Source organism: Echeneis naucrates, chromosome 15 (genome assembly GCF_900963305.1).
Source record: "Echeneis naucrates chromosome 15, fEcheNa1.1, whole genome shotgun sequence".
Taxonomy (NCBI): domain Eukaryota; kingdom Metazoa; phylum Chordata; class Actinopteri; order Carangiformes; family Echeneidae; genus Echeneis; species Echeneis naucrates.
The window spans coordinates 1,595,354-1,615,193 of record NC_042525.1 but is presented as its reverse complement, the minus strand read 5'-3'; the positions used below and the strand labels follow the sequence as shown (position 1 = coordinate 1,615,193).

General features: G+C 43.3%; 2 protein-coding genes across 4 annotated transcripts; one reads left to right on the top strand and one right to left on the bottom strand.

The window, feature by feature from the left end:
- Nucleotides 1–1,931: 1,931 nt before the first annotated feature.
- LOC115055190 (poly(rC)-binding protein 3) lies at nucleotides 1,932–10,388 on the bottom strand. The gene is made up of 13 exons (XM_029520759.1): nucleotides 10,228–10,388; nucleotides 7,755–7,865; nucleotides 7,578–7,601; nucleotides 7,428–7,460; nucleotides 7,200–7,316; nucleotides 6,674–6,805; nucleotides 6,135–6,263; nucleotides 5,382–5,471; nucleotides 4,866–4,907; nucleotides 4,386–4,461; nucleotides 3,480–3,532; nucleotides 2,638–2,807; nucleotides 1,932–2,292 (listed from the first exon to the last, which is right to left on the bottom strand). Exons 2-13 carry the CDS (start codon nucleotides 7,830–7,832, stop codon nucleotides 1,932–1,934), a joined length of 1,305 nt encoding a protein of 434 aa, XP_029376619.1. The 5' UTR covers nucleotides 7,833–7,865; nucleotides 10,228–10,388.
- A 2,494-nt stretch (nucleotides 10,389–12,882) lies between these two features.
- mocos (molybdenum cofactor sulfurase) lies at nucleotides 12,883–18,853 on the top strand. Of its 3 annotated transcripts, XM_029521229.1 has the most exons (15): nucleotides 12,883–13,028; nucleotides 13,106–13,195; nucleotides 13,283–13,349; nucleotides 13,458–14,102; nucleotides 14,210–14,286; nucleotides 14,369–14,568; nucleotides 14,672–14,788; nucleotides 14,875–15,249; nucleotides 15,331–15,493; nucleotides 15,623–15,710; nucleotides 16,107–16,231; nucleotides 17,551–17,647; nucleotides 17,795–17,936; nucleotides 18,034–18,138; nucleotides 18,244–18,853. In XM_029521229.1, the coding sequence occupies exons 1-15, from the start codon at nucleotides 12,917–12,919 to the stop codon at nucleotides 18,346–18,348; spliced, it is 2,508 nt and encodes an 835-aa protein (XP_029377089.1). In that variant the 5' UTR covers nucleotides 12,883–12,916; the 3' UTR covers nucleotides 18,349–18,853. The 3 variants fall into 3 exon arrangements, 2 of the variants coding, with proteins under 2 accessions (XP_029377089.1, XP_029377090.1); XR_003841686.1 differs by lacking the exons at nucleotides 17,551–17,647; nucleotides 18,244–18,853 and having other exon boundaries at nucleotides 18,034–18,136; XM_029521230.1 differs by lacking the exons at nucleotides 17,795–17,936; nucleotides 18,034–18,138; nucleotides 18,244–18,853 and having other exon boundaries at nucleotides 17,443–17,682.
- Nucleotides 18,854–19,840: the final 987 nt, after the last annotated feature.

The window sequence follows — 19,840 nt, the reverse complement described above, 5'->3', positions numbered from 1 at the left end:
TTCAAGTTTGCTTCTGTTTTTCAGAAGAGAGCAGGAGGGCAAAAGTTTGTTTGGGCAGGAGCTTTGTGCCCCTTCGCCATTGACAAACCGCATCCACAACACCATAAAGCAGCCTGAGCAGGAGCTGTGTCTGTAAACCTGCCAAGGTCTCGATACGTCTGTGTGCTGCAAAACTGGAATGGCTGCTGTTACTGCTCTCTATTGTCTGTATTTCAGCATCACTGCTGCTTAACGGTTTAAATGTGCAGGCTGTGGAGGCACATCATCAAGATATGGATTCAAATATCTGTATTTCTGTGAGTCTCGCTCTCTGCTGTGTTTAGTTTTGGGGGTTATGCAGGTCATAAGTAAAAAAAACCTTGAGAAATGTTGCCTCAGTTTGTTTATGAGTTCAGTTAAAGCTCAAGCGTTTTCACCAAGGAGAGGTGAAAATTCAGCAAATCTCCCCTTAAAACAAAGAGTCCAATTCCTCATCCTCAGCATCTGTACACGGTGTTGCAAACTCATGTTGCAGGATGTTAAAGGTCTAAACTGTCTGGAGTTAGACCTCCATGTGGTCTTGGATCATAAATCAGCTGTAGCTTTTACAGTAACACAGTGAAAGTATCCAAGGTCTCAGTTCACAGCCTGTATTCAGCTTTCAAACCAGCCGTCAGGACTTCTGGGACTTTGTGATGTCACAACAAAGTGGTCACCACCCCCAGCCACGCCCCCAAACCCCGCCCACCGGCTAGGGTTAGCCACCATCCAAACTTGTAGGATTTGGTTTCTCTTGATTGTTTATTGAAACAGTCTGCTGTCAGAAGAGGAGATCATATCCTCAACATTCAGAAGATTTTGGTTCTTAAAACACAAAAGATTACTTATTTCAACGCTTCAAACGTTAAAATGTGGACAAAGAACATTTTCCTGTGAGACGTTTTAAAACAAAACTGCTTCAATAAATGTGTGGCATACAATTAAATCACAAAGCTGCTCCAGATCAAAATAACACATTAATCCCCGCAGCTGATTTAAGCAAAAATGTAAAATATTTCACAGAAATGACAACAAAGGAATCAAATGCTCATTCATAAAAAGTCTCATTTATTTCAAAGTCATTTGAAAGCACAACAGAAACACATGAATAAATCATTCAGTACAATAATTGCTCAGCGTTCAGATGCTGAAAGTTGAAGCGCTCCACTCATTTAGGTTGGAGAATAAACAAGGAACATGGCAGTGCACAAGAACAATAAATGAGTTAGTTAGGCCAGTCCAGCTCTACAGGATTACTGCGTAGAGTGAAATCCACTAGACTCCAATGTGGCTTTAGGATAATCCCATCAGAACGGCTACAGTGCAGCGCTACTACAGGACACCCAAGCCTGTTAGCACTGCTGAGAGCCTACAGGGAGGGGAAGTGGGAGGGGGGGGGGGGGGGGGGCAAAGAAAGTCCTTTAAATTCTGACAAATATTTCAACAGTCGGCTGCCACGTCTGCAGATCGCAATTTAAATTCTCCTACAAAGAACTGGTTGTGAAATTGTTACAGGTAGAAAACTAAGTCAATATTTGCACAGATTTGTGGGTCTTCATATAAAGCTTTGTAACATGAGTCCGTTTGAAAAAAAAAAAAAAAAAAGGAAAGAAAAAGTCTTTTTCTAGGATACTAATACAAGCCTGAGTTAATTGTTATGCGTGTCTGTGAGATAATGCGCTGAGTTAATATTCACCTCTGCTGCCGGTTTTAATTAATGAGGACGTGTTTGCTTTGATACCACCATCCTTTCAGCCAGCTTTTAATACGCTCCTGATTTATGGAAAACAGGTGCTTCTCCTGCAGAACTCACACACACGCACGGGTGTAAGCTATACGATTAATGTTAAAATGACATATCCTGTGTCTCACCAGTCAGCTACTCTGACTAGATTTTTTAAAAAAAGCAGATGTTAATACGGAGAAAACTTCTGCCGCTCTGATTTTTTCACGCCGGAGGTCGGCATTTTTGCGGTGTAAGGGGATAAACCCTGCGTTAGGCTGGAAGCGGCTGCTGGGTGGACAGCCAGGACAGGGAGAGTTTTCATGCCAAGAAGACTGGAAACGGGGACGGCATAGTGCGGGTTTTGGATGGTTGATAAGGTGGAAGGAGAGTGGACGTTAATGGTGGTTGGGGCTGGGGTGGTGGCCGCCAGGACGGCCATAGAGGTAGCAGCAGTGGAGGCAGCGGGAGCTGACTGAGAGAAGCTCATGTTGAGGTCAACTGGGGTCGCTGAGGAAGCGGCCTGCATGGTGTATTTAGCCATCTCTAAGCTGCAGGTCGTGACGATGGAGGCAGGTAAAGGGAAGAGGGGAGAGACGGTGAGGGGTTAAGAGAAGAGAATGAAAAGCCAAAAAAGGAGAAGAATGGGTGTGGAAAAGGAGAAGGGGAAGTGAGAAAGAGGAGAAAACATAAGAATCATAGAAGGAATGTGTTAAAAAGCAGACAATACGGATTTTAATGCAGTCCAGAGAACGAAGCAGTGAGTTGGAACAAATCCAGCCTCACCCTGAGCACAATAACTCTGCCCTCATACAAAAGCTTGCTGTTTGGCTTTCTTATCTTCGGGCAGTGATATGAAGACCAGCTGGACGTGGCTGCCCTGCATAATGTCTTACCTGGCGTTGATGAGGTACTGTGCCACGCTGATGCTGGCTGGCGAGCCCGTGATCGTGACTTGGCGCATGGCTGAGCCATCAGTGGCGCTGGCAATTTTTATGTGAGCTCCAGAGACCTGACGAATCTCATTGATCTTGCTGCCTTGTCTTCCAATTATGCAGCCAATAAACTGTGAGTGGAGAAACATGAATAACAGGACAGCTCATGTTTCCACCTTTTCCAGGAATTAGACGTGAAATCAACATCTGGGAGAGACACTTGGATTTCTCCTGCTGAGGGCTCAGGTTGATTGACACCACCTTCATGTCTGCAGTTAGCTTAGCTTAGCACAAGGACTGGAAACAGGGGGAAACTGTTAGCCTGGCCCGTCCACAGGTAACAAAATGAATGCATGAATACTTTATTCTGCTTTCACCCTTCAGTCTTTGTGTGTGATGAATACGTGAATACTGTTGAGTTGAGGTAAGATAATGACTACATCGTTTAATATTTAGACATAAGCTCACAATCAGTTTATGGTCAAATGAGGTTGTTTTTTTTCATGGATAAAGCTAAAGATAGCACACTGATGTGAATTCTTAGATAATATATAGATGATTTTGTCTTTTCTATATTCAACTTACAACACGGCTCATGCAGCTGCAACACGACAATGATTTGTGGAGTAATTTAAGTTAGAGACGGAGGATCAATTACTGTCTGCAGCTAAGAAGGTGAAACTCCGGCGTCCGTGAAGTGCTCATTTTAGCTGTCCCCCCAGAAACTGTTAATGAAGTCGGTGACATGAGGATTATCGGTGTGGGTTTCAGTGCTGAAGGAACACAATCAATGTGGCACTTACGTCATTAGGTATCGCCAGCTCTTGTGAACTTGTGGGAGCAGATGCATCCAATCCTGCAAAGTAGGACAAGGAACGCTAACAACAGTATGCTGCTAATGGCTTGCACTTTCACGACATGACAAGTTGGCCTACATTGTCTAGTTTATGACTATTACACTGAAAAATTAAGGGACATGAAAATGAGATAGCTCTACTTAGGCATTCATGCTGTGTATGGCTACAAGTTCAGACATTTTCCCTTCACTTCCCTAAAAATGAATGTTTCATTAGTTTCCTCACACCAGTCCAGCCAATGTAACTGTAATGTTTCGGTCTTAGTTAGTTGTGGTAAAATATATGAGTAGATGGGGTGGTCGAGGTCGGGACGATGTTAGATTTGGAGGAGAAGGATGTGGGTCAAGAGATTAGGATCAGTTTTACTGTTTTTGTTTTCTCGGAGAGGGGAACTAAGACAAATGGAGCTGAAATTTAGGGAGGATGTGAGAAATGGTGAAAAATGATTAAATATTTACTGAACCGTAAATATTTTGTCGTTTTTTTCACATTTCTCTGTCAGACAAGCTTTTTTTGTTTGTTTTTCTTTTGTGCTCCAGCTTCGGAATCATTCAGTCTACTTTAATCTGTCGCCTACTCTTTTGGATTATAAATATTTCAGCCTCTAACTTTGAAGATTGTTGGTAAAAGAACTAACATCGCGATGCTAATGTCTTTGATTTGGTTGCAAATATCAACTCAGATTCATGTACATCTACTTAGAGTCCTTTTCAGCCAATATCTGTGTAAAAGTCTGAGGCAGTGGAGACTTTGATTCGTTCTGAAGTGACGGGGATGTTTTGATGGTGTGATTCAAAGAGGAGTGAAGACAGAGGGATAGATGGACTTCCCTGGGGAGCCGTGGGTACGTACCAGGGAAGGTAGGGTTGCTCTGCCCAAGGGAGGGGAGGGGGATATGCTGCATAGCCAACTGGTGAAGCTTGGTCAACTGCAGGGTAGGAAGGAAGTTAGAGCTAACCAATCAAACTGGATTATTTCAGAGGAGCTGACAGCTACAATACAGAGCCAATGTGAAGTTCACAAACATCACAGACGGTGTCAGTGTGAAGAGATTCACTTTTCTCTCTCAGAAAAAAAGCATGCTGGCGTCTCAGACTGGTCATCTGAAAATACAGTCACATCTGTCAGGCTACAAAGCTACCACTGATCATGAACTGGAAAGAGTTTGCTTCAATCAACGCATGCTGCTGCTAACGTGTGTTAGAGTTAGTAATGTCAACAGATTACTGACGTTTCATCTCGGCAGAGTTAGGGCTCAGAGAGGGCGTGGTGGTGGTTTGGAGGGGGTGGGCAGGAGCAGGTCAATAGGGCTGATCCCGTAAACATACTTACATCTTGATGTGTGAAAGCATACTGCCCTGGAATCGCAAAGGCCTGCAGAGCGAGAGAACAGATGTGGTGATGGGCTCGAGCGGCACAGACATGTTCAGGCGCGTCACTTTGAATATGAGAGCGGGGAATAAACTGCATCTCTGAGAAAACGCAGCTCTGATGTGAATGGATTTGATGGAATTTTATCTAAATGTCATCTGCTGTTTTTTCCCCCTCTTTGACCACGGCCAGAAATCCAATAACATAAACAGATGTCTGATAGGTCACAACAGGCTGTGCCAAATCCAGGACAGCGGCGGGGGGGAATTCATGAGCTTCAGTCACGACATCTTTCAGATTTCACCCTGCAGGGGAATCATTAATGCACATGACGTCTTGGCTCGATTCTTTTTAATCTGATCATTCACCTCTTCCATTACACGGACGCATCCCTCTCTACTGGAGATCACCGTAAAAAAGGGGCCTGTTCAGTCGTGGCTGAAATCGGAGCCAAACGGCCCCCACGTGTCCACTTACTTGTGCAGAGTGCTGCGGTGCTAATACAGCATGGGCTCCTGCAGGTATGGCCTTGGGACGGTAAGGAATGGTCGCTCCTTTTGGTGGAGACTACAGACACGGACACATCAGGCAACAAAGAGAGAGATGATTTATATCCAGAAAAAAAGGCTTTTGCTGCCCCTCAGGCTTTTTGCATCCCCCTTTTTTTATCACGCATACAATTGCTTTTTGTTAAATGTTGTTCGTTCGTGGAATGTTAAATGAAACCTTCCACCAGGAAAAAACTTTTGGCAGGTCTGTGAATACTCCGGAGAACAGGTCTTTGAGGTGTTAGAGAGAGAGTTTAGAGAGGTCTGATGTTAATTTCATATTCTTTTACAGCCTTATATAAATCATGATATAAAACTGTGTTAAATACTGCACTTCACTTGTAGGAACAGGGAATCTGTGCAGAACACAACTGTTTCTTTTAAAGAATTATGATATATGCATATGTGAGTGTCATGGAATAAGATAAACAGCCATATGGGAAGAGTTGGCTTTATAAATCCCACAGATGTTTGTTTCATAGAAAATGTATGCATGTGACTGAAAAACATCAGCAAATGAACAGAGAAGTTGAAATTTTGGAATAGCTCGCTCAAAGTGATTACAAGGAAAAAGTCAGGTTTAAGCATGACTTCAGTCAGGATTAAAATATCCATAACGTGCTCCTGAATAACTGAACAAACGCGGCACCTAAACAGAGCTGTTGACTGTGACGGTGCTCACCTCCAGCATGACAGAACAGATGTGTCTTACACACTGAGTGATGGCCTGTGGAGTGCCGGAGATTGTGACAGCCCTCTCCGTAGAGTCCGGCAGCATGTCTCCAGCCACCTGAACCTGAGCGCCCGTGGTCTTCACATCGCCAGACGACAGAAGAAAACAAAGGCTATTTATTGCTGAAAAGAGCTCACCATCACCCAAATTGAAATGCTGTTTCGAGCACCCACAAATTACCCCAAACACATTTTGATATGCAGGGAGCAGCTGCAAGCCAAATAGCAATGTGTGCTCCAATATTTGAAGAGGTGCACACAAATATTGTCCATTCAGAGCGAGTATTCACCCTCCTCTGATCTTTACAGGCATAATCAGTGGGATTTTCATGAGCAGGAGATTAAAAGAAGACATGCATTTAAAGATGGAGTTTGACTGAAGTGTTTGATACTCGAAGCGTCAGAGTCCTGAGGACGGTGGTTTTCTGAGTGGAAAAAAAAAAAAAAACTACTTCCTGATATAAAATAAAAGAGGAAAAAGACACTCACTTCCCTGATCTCTTTGATTTTCGAACCGCCTTTCCCAATCAGTGAACCACATTGGCTTCCAGGGAAAACCAGGCGAAGTGTCACAGGTGGCTTGCTCGTCACGCTGCTGTTTGTCATTGCCGCAGTGATGTCCTGAAGGAGAATTCAAAAATACGCAATTTATTTTAAAGCACAAACTGTAAGAAGCTCGTCTTAGCTTGACAAGTCAAGGAAAAGATGCGTTCACTGTCCTCATAGCGTATTTATTGACTTAACTAAGAACTGATGGATTATTTTTATTAACTTCAATATTTTGGTTTGACCTCTTGACCTGAACACCAAATGACGCTAACTTGTTGAACCTTGTCGAACCATGACTGGCACACATCTGCCTGTTTATCACTGTAACCATGACAACAACGATGATATGTCATGGTTTATATGGCGACCTTGGTGATCAGGGATGTTTACTGTTGTAACCATGACAACAAGGATGCAGGGAAGAAGACTTTGTTTGGGTTGGAGGCAGGCTGAGTTTTTGTCTCACCTCCTCAAACTTCTGAGCGATCATGGAGAAGGCTCTGAAGATGCCCTCAGTGGGTCCTGTGATGGTAACTATCCTCTCAGGGGACGACCCCTCTGATATGTTGATGCGAGCGCCGCTCTGGAAATACAAACCCACCATAATGCCGGCTTTGATTAGTTGTAATCGATCTGCCACAGTGCGTTAAAATATATTTGATTCCACATTATGGATGTCACAGCGGATTCTCACCTCCTCCCTCATCTTCTTCACCGTTTCTCCTTTCTGGAATGATTTAAGAAATGATAAAACAGGAGGCCTGATTAGTTGTGTGAAATTAAAAGAAACAAATAAACATTAGAATGAAGAAATAAATTCTGATGGATCGGAAAATAAACTTACCTTCCCAATTATGCTGCCAACTTCCTGTGAATAAAAAGATAACAATGCTTGTGTGAAAACATTTTTTCTCCTAACAGCTTGTCACGTTTTGGAGCGGGATCTAATCCTTTTAACAGCAATGGCATGTTGTTACCACACGATTAGGCTATTACTACAAATACCAACACTGTCAATTACCTTTCCATGCATTAGCAGTCTAAGCGTCAGCGTAACGTTCAGGCTCCCGTCTGAAGCCATTTCTTCCTTGTCAGACATCCTCTGTGTTCTCCGGGCTTCAAAGTAAATACTCTGCAAAAAGAAAGAAAATTACCTGAGACAGTTACCTTGCATAATAACCTGCTCTCTGGTAGTTCTGGTGCTTCAGGAAATTATCTGTAAAGCTGAAGGGAATCAAGATCCAAATGTGTTGTAATGAACTTTATTATGAAGTCAAGCTCCTGAGAGCGGGGAGAGAGTATTGCACTTAAAACTCAGAATTTAACTCGACTTGCAGCCTTATCTTTGTCTGCTGAGCCGTTGCGATCATCATTGCTGTTTGTAGTCTTCTTATGTGTTTTACACTCAAATTGCTGCAAATGTGAAACCCATTATCTTCTGTGCTCAACAGGATTTTCCTGGTCGAGAGCTACCAGACACTGAAAACACAAAAGCTTTTGTGTGATCGGCATCATCATCGTCTGCAGCAGCAGCAGCGATAAAAGAAAACTCTCTATTTGGAAATGTTATGGATCATTACTTTAACTATGGAGACTGTAAAGTAACAGGAGAATCCTCCAAAACTGGAACAGTTAGGGAACCAATTTATCTTTGTTTTTAAGAATTTATCAGCGGCCTGATTCTCTCTGAAGAGTTGTGGATCATTTTTGTTCGGCTTCTGACGGTGTGCAGCGAGCGGGGAGAGATAAGCCTATCACAGGGTGCAATCTTCACATGGAACAGTGTCTTCAGTTCTAAATACAAGTTGTGTGACTCCCCCAGATTAGGTAAGATATTAAGGAAGCCACTGGTGTTGTGAATGCCTGAGGATCAAGTGATGTGTGCGTGTCTGCGTCTTAATATCACAGCGCACAACACAGTGTCGCCTCTGTTGTGTCCAATTCAATGATACAATAGACTCAGACGTTAAATGAATCAAGGACCAAGGTCACCTTCTTTACTCTTTATCATCTTTATGCAAAGAATCATTTTAAGAAGAGCTGAGACGTTGGTCACGTTGACGTCATGTAAGCTTGGTGATGTCAGAGGGGAGGAGGGAACATGGAGGCACGCTATTGGTGGGCGTGCATGAGGTGTTTCCAGTTAATCCAGAGTTTAGTTCAATCCTGCTCCAGAGTTTTAACGCTATACAGAATATATGTTTAGAGCACGAATTCAAAATGGTGGTAAATCAGATAAAAAGAAACTGCTGCTGTGTGTGTGCAATAAATACAAAGCTACGGACGGTTAGCTTAGCTTAGCACAAATGCTAAAACGGACAGGAGGAGCCTGTTTCCAAAAAATATTGAACTTCTTCTTTTTGCCATGACCTTTGACTCCCACTCAGCTACTCGCACAAAGCAATAAATACACAACTCCCAATATTATACGTTTGAAAAAAGTGAAAGACCATAAATGAGTGAGCTTGACTTTGATAGCAGTTGCAGTTCCAGTGTGATCACGAGTGAATCAAACACAATAAGATATTGTTCCGACACATTCCGGACCGAGCCGAAGGACCGAATCCAAAACCATTTTGTCATTCTCCTCCTATCGTTCTAAAGTTACAGCGAGTACATCAAATAAACAGCAGCATCTCTGTCTAATCCTATAGGTCAGGATTTGTTTAGTTAATGCTAAGACCCTTTTGACCCACTTCTGTCACCTCCAGCACGTCAGCGCCCACTCAAGACTTCCAAACAAAACACTGGAGCACAACAGCTCCCACAGAGCGCACATGATAAAACAGATAATCTACAGGAACCCAGCTCCCACAGCACTGACAGGCAGGAACGTGTTTCAGACAATAAATAATAAAAAGAAAAACAGGCCATTAATCCTTCAGGGAATTGGGGAACAATGTCTAAGTGGATTACTTGGTGGGTTTCCTTTGAAAATATATTCAAATCTGAGGCTAACACAAAGAATCCATAGCATTTTGTTACCCAATAATACTTCAGGAACAACATTGTTTGTTAAAAATCTTCAGATTCTGTCCCAGATATTTCATCTTAGATTAGGAAAAAATAAAAACATTCAAATTGCCTCTTAACTGTCTGGACTATTGTTCTATTTATAATTATTTATTCTATTCTATATATAACTGTGAGCCGGCACATATTAGACTATAAGCACGGGGCCTTGCAACATTCCTCCTTCAGTGCTGCAGACTGATCTCATGTCTGCTTTAATGCAATATTAATTCTGGCCCGACCAACAGCACAGCAGCAAAACAAGCGGGTCGAAGGAACTGAGCCTGATGGGAGTCAGGACAACGTCACCGTCTCCAGCTCCTTTTAAACACACAGAACCGGAACAAAAGAGCTGCGTTACAACTTAGAGTTGAACTTCCTGCTTCGATGAACCTCAACGTCGCTGTTGCCGGCAGAAACTGACCGCTCCCTCTCTGGTTTCGTTAAGGGCCCGTTATGGATAATTAGTATGAAGAACCGACCTTACATACAGACGTGCTCCTCTTCTTTATCTCTGATATCTCCAAAATGAACAGCCTTTTAATTTGTAGTCCGTCCTCGGTGTTCGCCCCCTTTGTTGTGTTATCTACGGAGTGGACAGATGGCTCCCTGTGCCCTCGGACTGGCTGGAGCGGAGGCTGGCTTTGCTATTAGTCCCTCAGCTTAGCCCAAGATAAGCCCCTACGCAGGGCAAGTGAACCCGCATCTCTTGCCTAATTCTCCCTGTCACAGCCACCGAAGAGGTGCTCTTTCGCTGGGAGATCCACGAGCCTGAGAGGCCTGAGGGCAGGGCAGAGAGACTCTTTGGCTGGACACCATCCAGCATGGAAGGAGCAAGCTACAGTTAGTTAGTTAGAAAAAAGAAAAATGCCTTTTGCAGTCATCAGAAACACACAGAGAGACACTGAAGGGAAGCTTTGTTAGCCAATGTTGCTCTGTGACTAACAACTCTGCATGACTGCTGTGTTCTTCATTAGATTCTCCGAGAGCTTCCTGCCTGCATCGGGCCGGATTTTCTCTAAAAATAAATCTCCCCGTATGAAATTGGTGCTTTGTACAAGGATCCCGACTAATTGAGGGCCGGGCAGGACAATGTGGCGTTTGAGTTATTTAGTGGTGTTAAACACAATGTCCTGGTGGGGTGCTTCTCCCTCCCTCGCTGCCTCGGCCCTCCCCCACACCAAGCCCTTCTGCCCCCGTAATGAGGCCACACTGGATACAATACAGCCCTTCTGCACTGAAAAATGTATTCAGCTGAGCTTCAAAACTGTGAAGGAAACGAATCAGTGAAGCATAAGTGGCATATTTAATTACTATTCAGCGCGTTGCACGAAGACAATGACGGCTGCTGTGAGCCTCATGGCGGTCGATCAGACATCTGAACGTTACACTCACTTCTCAAACAACACCAGAGTTATGTTTCAGTGATTAAAAGAGCTGAACGTCTTTATGAAAACAGGCGGAGGATAATCCCTCAAACTGTGTGTATCCTTCTCCTTTTCAGGGGGTTCTTCGGGGTTGAGACTGGGTCACACCAACCATTTGCAGTTGTAGGAGGAAGGTCGATAAAAGTTCAGAGAAAAAAGAGCAAACAGTCCAACAGAGCAATTTTCTGTGTCCAGACAGACAGAGGAGCACAACAGAGAGCTGACTCAGACTGGGACAGTTTCTTGGTCGTGCTTTGGCGCTCACGAGGTGATCAGACATTTCATGCCCGTCACTTGGTACTAATTTCCTCCTCCTCATGTCCCTTGTGTGTCAACGAGATTAAAGAGTCACGGATTATATGTAATGGGATTACTGGTGTAATCAGTTACTGTTAAAATGAACTGAGTCATATTTTTACCTTATTTTTACCTTACCTCACCTTCTTTCATCCTTGTCTGACGCTGTCTTTAATAAAACCACAGTAATCATTATGCACAGTGGAAAAAATGTGAACTAATCTGTAATTTTAATATGATTTTGAACAGCAGCCATCCTAATTTACTCCTTCATGCATTTTGTATCAATGATTAAAAGATGTGGATTAAACACAGTGGTGGTTTGTGATGTGATTACTGAGACTCTGTGATTTAATCAGTCGAGGCTCTAATAGATGACACATTTCTTGGAAGGAGCCAAATTAAACCAAACCTTAAATAATAAAAATGAACGAGGGGGGTTTAAGCTAAATGATCATCATAAATAATCCATTTATGTTATTATTTCCTGTTAAACATCTGAAGACGTCCTGCATTTAAAAGGTTTCTCACCTGTAATCATCAAGAGTAAACAAACTCTTCTTATTTTGGATGAAATAAAAATAATATTATTATGATTTAAGGAATTTCAGTGTAATAAAAAACACATGGCAAGCAAAAGAGATGATTTTTGTATTCTAGATTAAATGAAGTCACAAATAACAAGATTTTTATCATTTTTAAACATGAAAATACGAAGATCTTTCCATCATATCTGGACATGCTTATTGTTGTTAAATGTTTATCAGACGCATTTTTATTAAAACAAACGTCCGTAATGTGAACAGATCCATGTAGTGTGGTTTACTTTTCTATTTCTTCATAAAGCCTCCCCCTCAATCCCTATGTTTAATATTTTAAAAGACATCTGCTATTCAGTCATCATCATTTCAACAGTAAAATCAATAATCATAACGATGGTAAACTGATTTCCTCCTGGAGCTCACAGAGGTGTCAGGTAGTTTGACCTGTTTAACCTAAAGTAGATGTTTTGTATTCATGTGGACATCAAATCCTCACGCTGTTTGCTCTGTGACGGCTGATAACAGTCAGCTCTGACGCTCAGGGACACAAATCTGCATCTGACTCTGTTTATATAAAAGTTTGTTGGTTTTTGCTCAGCAAAGTTCTTGCATATATCTGACGGTGTGGCTCTTCTGAGCAGGTTTTTATGTGTCAGAGCTGAATGGATCCAACACAAACAGCCACAGTCACTGAAGCTCCACTTTCTCCTGCAGGTCTATGGAGGTTCTTCACAGTTTGGAGCTGGAGAACTTGGATCCTTTAATCCTGTCAGGAAGTTTCAGTGTCACGTGATTTCTGAGTTTACTGCAGTTTGGACTGTTGAGCAACAGCAGGAGGAGTTTCCTGCAGTCCTCATGTGAGAGAGGACACGGCTCAGTCAGACTCCAGGAGGAGGGCAGCAGACATGGACTTCCACAAACTTTGCACTTTGGAAAGTTTCCTGCAGGTCTGCAGTTCGTACGGTTACGAGGCAGATTTAGAGGAAGTGATCCAGCGGGACTTCACACGGATCAAAGGTGCAGATCGGCTCCAGGACCGGATGGGACCAGGTGGTAGTCTGACTCCTAATGGCTGCTCTTTTCATTGCACACAGGAATAACGTATCTGGATCATGCAGGAGCTACTCTGTACCCAGAGTCCCTGGTCAGGGACTTCTGCTCGGACATCTCTCGGAATATTTATGGTGAGAGTCACATTAAGTTTTATTTTTATATGCCTGTTTATGTTTTATTCAGCCATAAAGTCTAAATGATGTTATTCCCCCCAATAGGAAACCCCCACAGCCATAACCCCAGCAGCAGACTGACACATGACACCATGGAGGGGGTCAGGTTCAGGTAAAGTCCACCCCTGGCCCCACAGGCCCCCACATCGGGCCCCTGACGGCACTTTGAATGCTGCTTTGAAGGTTCAAATGTATTAAAGGACAGAACATTTTCTTGCAGGGTATTGCAACATTTTAACGCCCCCCCGGAGGAGTACTCCGTTATTTTCACTTCTGGATGTACTGCCGCTCTAAAATTAGTGGCCGAGAGTTTCCCCTGGAGGCCGCAGGTCGAGGGGGCGGCCGGGAGTCACTTCTGCTACCTGACAGACTGCCACACCTCCGTGGTTGGGATGAGAGGACTGACGTCTGGCTGGGGAGTGGTCACGCTGCCCGTCATCCCGCAGGAAGTGGAGAGCAGGGCGAAGGATGTGGCTGAAGGTGAAGATGTTACTTGCCAGACGCCGCACCTCTTCTGCTACCCGGCCCAGAGCAACTTCTCTGGGAGGAAGTATCCCCTCAGCCACGTGAGAGGCATCCAGGCGAGACGTCTGTACCCAGCGTGTGAGCTCCGAGGCCGCTGGCTGGTGCTGCTGGATGCTGCCTCTCATGTCAGCTGTTCCCCTCTAAACCTACAGGACTGCCCTGCTGACTTCATTCCCATCTCCTTCTACAAGATGTTTGGCTTCCCTACAGGGCTGGGGGCGCTTCTCGTCCGCAACGACGCAGCAGGCATACTAAAGAAGACTTATTTTGGAGGAGGCACAGCAGCAGCATACCTTTCTGGAGAACATTATTATGTGCATTCAGCAAACATTTCTGACAGGTGAAGTACTGTACAAGCCTGCCAAATCCCAGATAACTCTCTGAGCTCACAGACGCTCTGCGGCTGCTGCATCCTGATTCTAAAATGAAATGTTCTCCTTCATATAGATTTGAGGATGGGACCGTCTCTTTCTTGGACATCATTGCTCTAAATCACAGTTTTGACGCTCTGTATAAGATCACAGGTACACAGTAAAAAAAAAAAAGAACCTCATTAATTCTGCTTATGCAAGTTGCCCATAATGATCCCCGTCGTTCTCCCTTCAGGGGGGATGCACAACATCCAGCAGCACACGTTTGGTTTGGCACGCTACACTTACATGCTGCTGTCAAGTCTTTGCCATGGCAACGGGCGACCAGTTGCTCGGATCTACACAGAAGGCCAGTTTGAAAGTCCGAGCACACAGGGTGCAATCCTAAACTTCAACCTCATGGATTCTCGTGGGCAGATAATTGGATATTCTCAGGTACTTTCAAGGACTTATTGCTATTTCATCAGCATTTCATCACAGTGTGTTGATGCATAGGCAGCTCCGGTGAATAATCTGACAATTACTCTGTTTTCCTCAGGTGGACAGAATGGCCGGTCTGTATAATATTCACGTGCGCACCGGCTGTTTCTGCAACACTGGGGCCTGTCAGTCCTTCCTGGGGATCACCAATCAGCAGATGAAGAGAAACCTGCAGGTATGAGATTGGAGGATGGGGAAAGACGTCAAAACCTGTTGAGGGCATGGATAGGTAAAATACTAAAATGCATTTTTGTCTTCGAGGCTGGTCACGTCTGCGGAGACAGCATCGACCTGGTGGACGGTCAGCCGACCGGATCCGTCCGCGTGTCCTTCGGCTACATGTCGACGTTTGAAGACTGTCAAAGGTTCCTGAACTTTGTTGCAGAGTGCTTCGTAGAGAAGCCGGTCACGGTGGACCAGCTGATGATGCAGAAGCTGAAAACAGCAGCATCAAATGGCTCAAATCAGAATCTAACAATCAAAATTCCTAATGGAGAAATATGTAAAGTAGTTGAGGAGAAGCCCACCGAAGCGTCACTGAGGGGATTTGGTCGCCGAGACTCAAACAGCCAGAGAGAAGCTTACAAGCTCACTAACATCTACATATATCCCATCAAATCGTGTGCAGCATATGAGGTCTGAGCCAAACAGAGAGCTATCTCCCCGGTTGGTCACCTCACTCTGTTGTGATTTTGACTCCTGCTGTTCCTCGTGCAGGTCCACGATTGGCTGCTGGGACCTCTGGGTTTACTGTACGACAGAGGCTGGATGGTGGTGAATGAAAACGGCGTTTGCCTGAGTCAGAAGAGAGAGCCCCGTTTATGCCTCATCCGTCCACAAGTCCACCTGCCCTCGAACAAATTGCTCCTGCAGGCATCAGGTCAGACAGTCTGTTGGCAGTGCACAAAAGATAGAAACACCACTTAATCAAACAACGTTCAGTTTTTTTTCTCTCTCTGCTATAAATTCTCCTTGTGAGAGTTTTTTTTTTTGTCCCATTGCCCTGCAGGGATGGATACCATTTCTGTTCCACTGGAAAACAACATTCAAAAGCATCCAAGCCATCGGGTGTGTCAGAGTAAAGTTTGTGGTGACAGGTGAGCCGGCAATGTTCAAACATCTAAAAGTAGCAGCTGCAGGAGATGCTGTCACACATATTTTTCAGCCATGCCGCTCACTTCCATTGTTCCTGACAACACGTCTCTAAACTGGACGACTTCATGTGGAAATCAGCTCTCGATTCCATATGAAATCTTTTTTTGTTTGTTTATTCTGTGATTTTTTTTTTTTAATGGAAAAACAAACAATGGCCAACAGATGACATTAATGTCCTGTGACGGATCCCCACATGACAAGTCACAGGATGAAAAAACAAACAGAAGAATCAGCTTATCCAGTGATTGTTGGATTAGATGCTGCACCAAGTAGTAAGCAACATCACACTCAGTAGATTTCCCCAGGGCCTCCTGAAAATAATCCTCCTCCCCCCGCAGGGTGGAGACGGTCGACTGTGGGGACGAGGCTGCCTCGTGGCTCTCAGACTTCCTCGGACAGCCGTGCCGCCTGATAAGACAAAGTTCTAATTTCACCCGAGACATGAAGAAGAGGCGTAGCAGAGGTATATATACGCATCAGTAGCAGTTGATTTACTCTGGAGTCATTTCTTATACTGTACATCAGCAGTGGAAGGTCAAAGTTTTTACAAATGCTTGCTGTGGCTGTGACCTTGTTTTCTCTTCTGCTGGTAACTTCAGAAATGAAACCTTTTCCTACTTCTGCAGGATGCTGTATTAAAATGCCTGTCTTTATTATGGAAAGGAAAATGTTAAATTCAGCCTGAGTTCATATGATATTATGACAATAATATGCAGGGTTACCTGCATTCACCTGATCAGATTAAGAGTCGACCAAATAAAAACAATGTAGTTTCATTTAATGGCTACATAGTCACAATTAATAACAACTAATGGTTAAATTATTAATAAAGAAAAATAATGGTGAGACAGTTTAGAAGTCTGGCTAAATGATGTAAATGGGCTCAAATCAATGAATGAGTTCAATAATGTGCTGAAAGAAATTGCTTAATTGTTTAATTAGTTACGTTCAATGGAACAATGGCAACAGAAATGACTGAAAGTCCTAGTTAAATGGTTTAAATAGCCAAAATGCATCAAAAGATCAAAAGAATTAGCTGACAACAGCTAAATTGTTTAATTAGTTCAACTCAAAATGAAAATTGTTAACAATTAGCTGAATGTAATGGTAAGGTAAAAACAAATGAATAAATAATTCAAATTATACTAATGAGTACATTTTAAGCTAAAAATTAAGCAATAGGTCAAAGAAAAATAATTAAATGAATTGAAATACGTCCATTATTATTTTGATCATAACAGTTTTTGTTAACAAATGTCTCTCGAAATCTAAAATATGAAAAAGTCAAATTAGCAGTGAGTGAAGTTTTATAGTTTTATAGATTTAGAATCATCTCGCTCTGAAGCAGCTGTCCAATTTTCCAAAATTGCCATCGGCAGCTCCTAAATCCAATTTCCAAATTAATTACTCTAACCCTAATTAATAAATATTGATATTTGACAAATCAGATCACAAAGTCTGTTCTGCACCTTTTGTTTTTTTCTTCATCCCCGTAGATGGACATTGCCCCTTTTCAAATGAACATGTTTGGGAGTGTTTCCAGCACTTTTTCTTTGATGAAAGTTAATTTCCACCATCACTCACATCGAATTTCTGCATATTGGATATCAGACATTTTGATTTCTAATGCAAAATTACCAAAGTCACACATTTTCCTCTCTGTGTGTTGCACAGGTTCAGTCTGTGGGCTCTTTGAAGAGGCACATTGTTCAATCGAGAGATCAGAATGTTTCACTGAAAATAAATAAATCACTGGGGTAATATAAAGTCTTTGACTTCTAGCTGCCACCTCCATGCCGCTCTCCCTGGTGAATGAAGCTCAGTATCTCATGATCAGTCGTGCCAGTGTGGAGCTCATTCAGAGAGAAATGAGCAGCAGGTTTGAACACATAATGAGTTATTCAAAATAAGCTGTGCTTCAGAGAAAAAACATCAGGATGTGTTGACGCCCGTGCATTTACATCACAGTAGATCATTTACTGAGGGTAGAAAGCTAACGTGCAATTTCCACATTCCCTTTTCTCAGGCAGGACTATTCTGAGGGCGATCAGCTCCTTGACACACAGAATGTCATTAGCCGCTTCCGAGCCAATTTAGTCATCACTGGAGTAGAACCATTCGAGGAAGATAATTGGTCACACTTGATTATTGGCAACACTCAGTTCGTGGTGAGCTGACACTTTGAGATAAATGATTAAATCTTCACATGCATTAAAAGCGGATTCCTGGAAAAATGAATGTGCTCCCTGCGTGATTAACATAAAGGTTGCGGGTCAGTGTGGAAGATGCCAGATGGTTGGAGTGGACCAGGAAACTGGGACCAAAACAAAAGAGCCACTCCTGTCCCTGTCTGCTTCCCGCGGCGGAAAGGTCAGTCAGGAAACATTCATGTGTGTCTGTGTGCTTGTGTAGAGGTCGTTGACGTGCATGTGCATGAAAGTATGTCACTTTTGCTGTTGTTTTCTGAAATTTTAGGTGACTTTTGGTGTGTACCTGACCTGTCAGCTGCCAAAGGATTCCCCAACAGCCAGTGTCCTCTCTGTTGGGTCCGTCATAAAGCCAGAGTCCGAAGGTCCTTGAAGTGCTCATCTGCATCAACATCCTGTTTTATTTATTTTGGAAACATCTTTGCAGCAGTCGTTTCTGCACTCCGTGCCCTAAAGATCACCGGTCATACACTGTGGCGACTGTTTATAGTCGGAGCTTCTTGCTGTTTGTGCTGCCTTGGTGGCTTCTGTCCCCTCAAGCACCCCTCTGATACCTCAGCCCTCAGATTCTATTCTGTAATTCTGTTTAGGTGGGGAAGTAATTAGACTTCTGGATTTTTCTGCCATTGGCAGCGTTCTTAAAAATGTGTGCAGCGAGGTAGATGTGAAGTAGTCATCGCATGACAAAACTGTGACTTGAATGTGTTGCTGTTATTTTAGCCAGAACATGCCAGACATGATGCCGTAATGACTGCTCATGTCCCCCCGCAGAGGTTTGTGGTGCTATTTATTCCAAACATAACGCCACTGTTCCTGCTTCCAGAGTTCTGAAACATATTGCTCCCTGTAATGAAAAAATAAAAAAGACCAGACATTCAGTGCTCTGTGTATGTTCCCAAAGTGAAGGTGTAATAATTAAATGTAGAATATGTACAGAAGTTGTAACTCCTGAGAGACAGCGATGTTAGACACGTTGGAGTGTGACATACCCAAGCATTGTATCTATGTGCTCAAATAATCTGTCAGCGTCTGGTCCTACGTATTTCCCCTATAGGTGAAATAATGATGTGAAGAGGCAGCTATGTCTCAAGGTATTTTGTTGCCTATATGCTCTGGCTGCCCATATATAAGGCTGCCAAAAGAAAAAAGAAAGAGCTGAAGAAAGCGTACAGACAGATAACAAAGTAAACACAAAACATCTGTGATGTGGTATTTTGAGGATGGTGATGGACAAACATTTCACTGCAAAATCTCATTTGGTTGAGATTTGGTGACTTCATAGGCCATCGGACGTGATTCACATAATTTTTGCACTCGTCTATGCGTTTAGTTACTCATCTACTCTGGTTGTTCCTTTAATATGTCAAACCTCTCCCTCTAACTGGTGCATGGACTTTTGCTCTCATGTGTGTGCACCCAAACAATGATTGTTGCCAAGAAGTTTCTAATTGTTATATTTTGAATGTAAGTGAACTCTGTGCAATAGGACGAACAGATTTATTTTATTGAACCTTACATGTTTTTGTGTTGCATAAAACATACAGAATTTTGAAGACATAAATCCCTGACCTGACTCTGGGCCCTGCTGATGGTCTCACTCATATTTCAGGAAAGTCCATATGTATGTGTGGTGTCACTTGCCAGCTCGTGTTGGGCCACATCATGAAGAATTGATGAATCCTGCCTAAATTGGGCTGAGCTTTTCTTTCACGCCATCATTATGTACCACATATTCGACTCAGCCCATCTATCGGGACACCTCCACCTATCTGGACTCCCATCTCTCCAGGGATCTACACAGAAACCCCCCAGACTCTCATCATCTTAAGTGAGGTGGCGGGAAAATCACAGAATCCTTCACTCCA

What these genes read in the sequence shown, in the direction of transcription:
- LOC115055190 (XM_029520759.1), bottom strand. Translation starts at nt 7,832, where the DNA reads ATGTCTGACAAGGAAGAAATGGCTTCAGACGGGAGCCTGAACGTTACG. An exon ending in GAGCAACCCTACCTTCCCTG is followed by an intron (nt 3,533 to 4,385) that starts GTACGTACCCAC and finishes CCTACTTTGCAG; the next exon opens with GATTGGATGCATCTGCTCCC. An exon ending in AGCTGGCGATACCTAATGAC is followed by an intron (nt 2,808 to 3,479) that starts GTAAGTGCCACA and finishes CTCCACTCACAG; the next exon opens with TTTATTGGCTGCATAATTGG.
- mocos (XM_029521229.1), top strand. Translation starts at nt 12,917, where the DNA reads ATGGACTTCCACAAACTTTGCACTTTGGAAAGTTTCCTGCAGGTCTGC. An exon ending in GAAGAAGAGGCGTAGCAGAG is followed by an intron (nt 16,232 to 17,550) that starts GTATATATACGC and finishes TTTGACTTCTAG; the next exon opens with CTGCCACCTCCATGCCGCTC. An exon ending in CAGAGAGAAATGAGCAGCAG is followed by an intron (nt 17,648 to 17,794) that starts GTTTGAACACAT and finishes CCCTTTTCTCAG; the next exon opens with GCAGGACTATTCTGAGGGCG.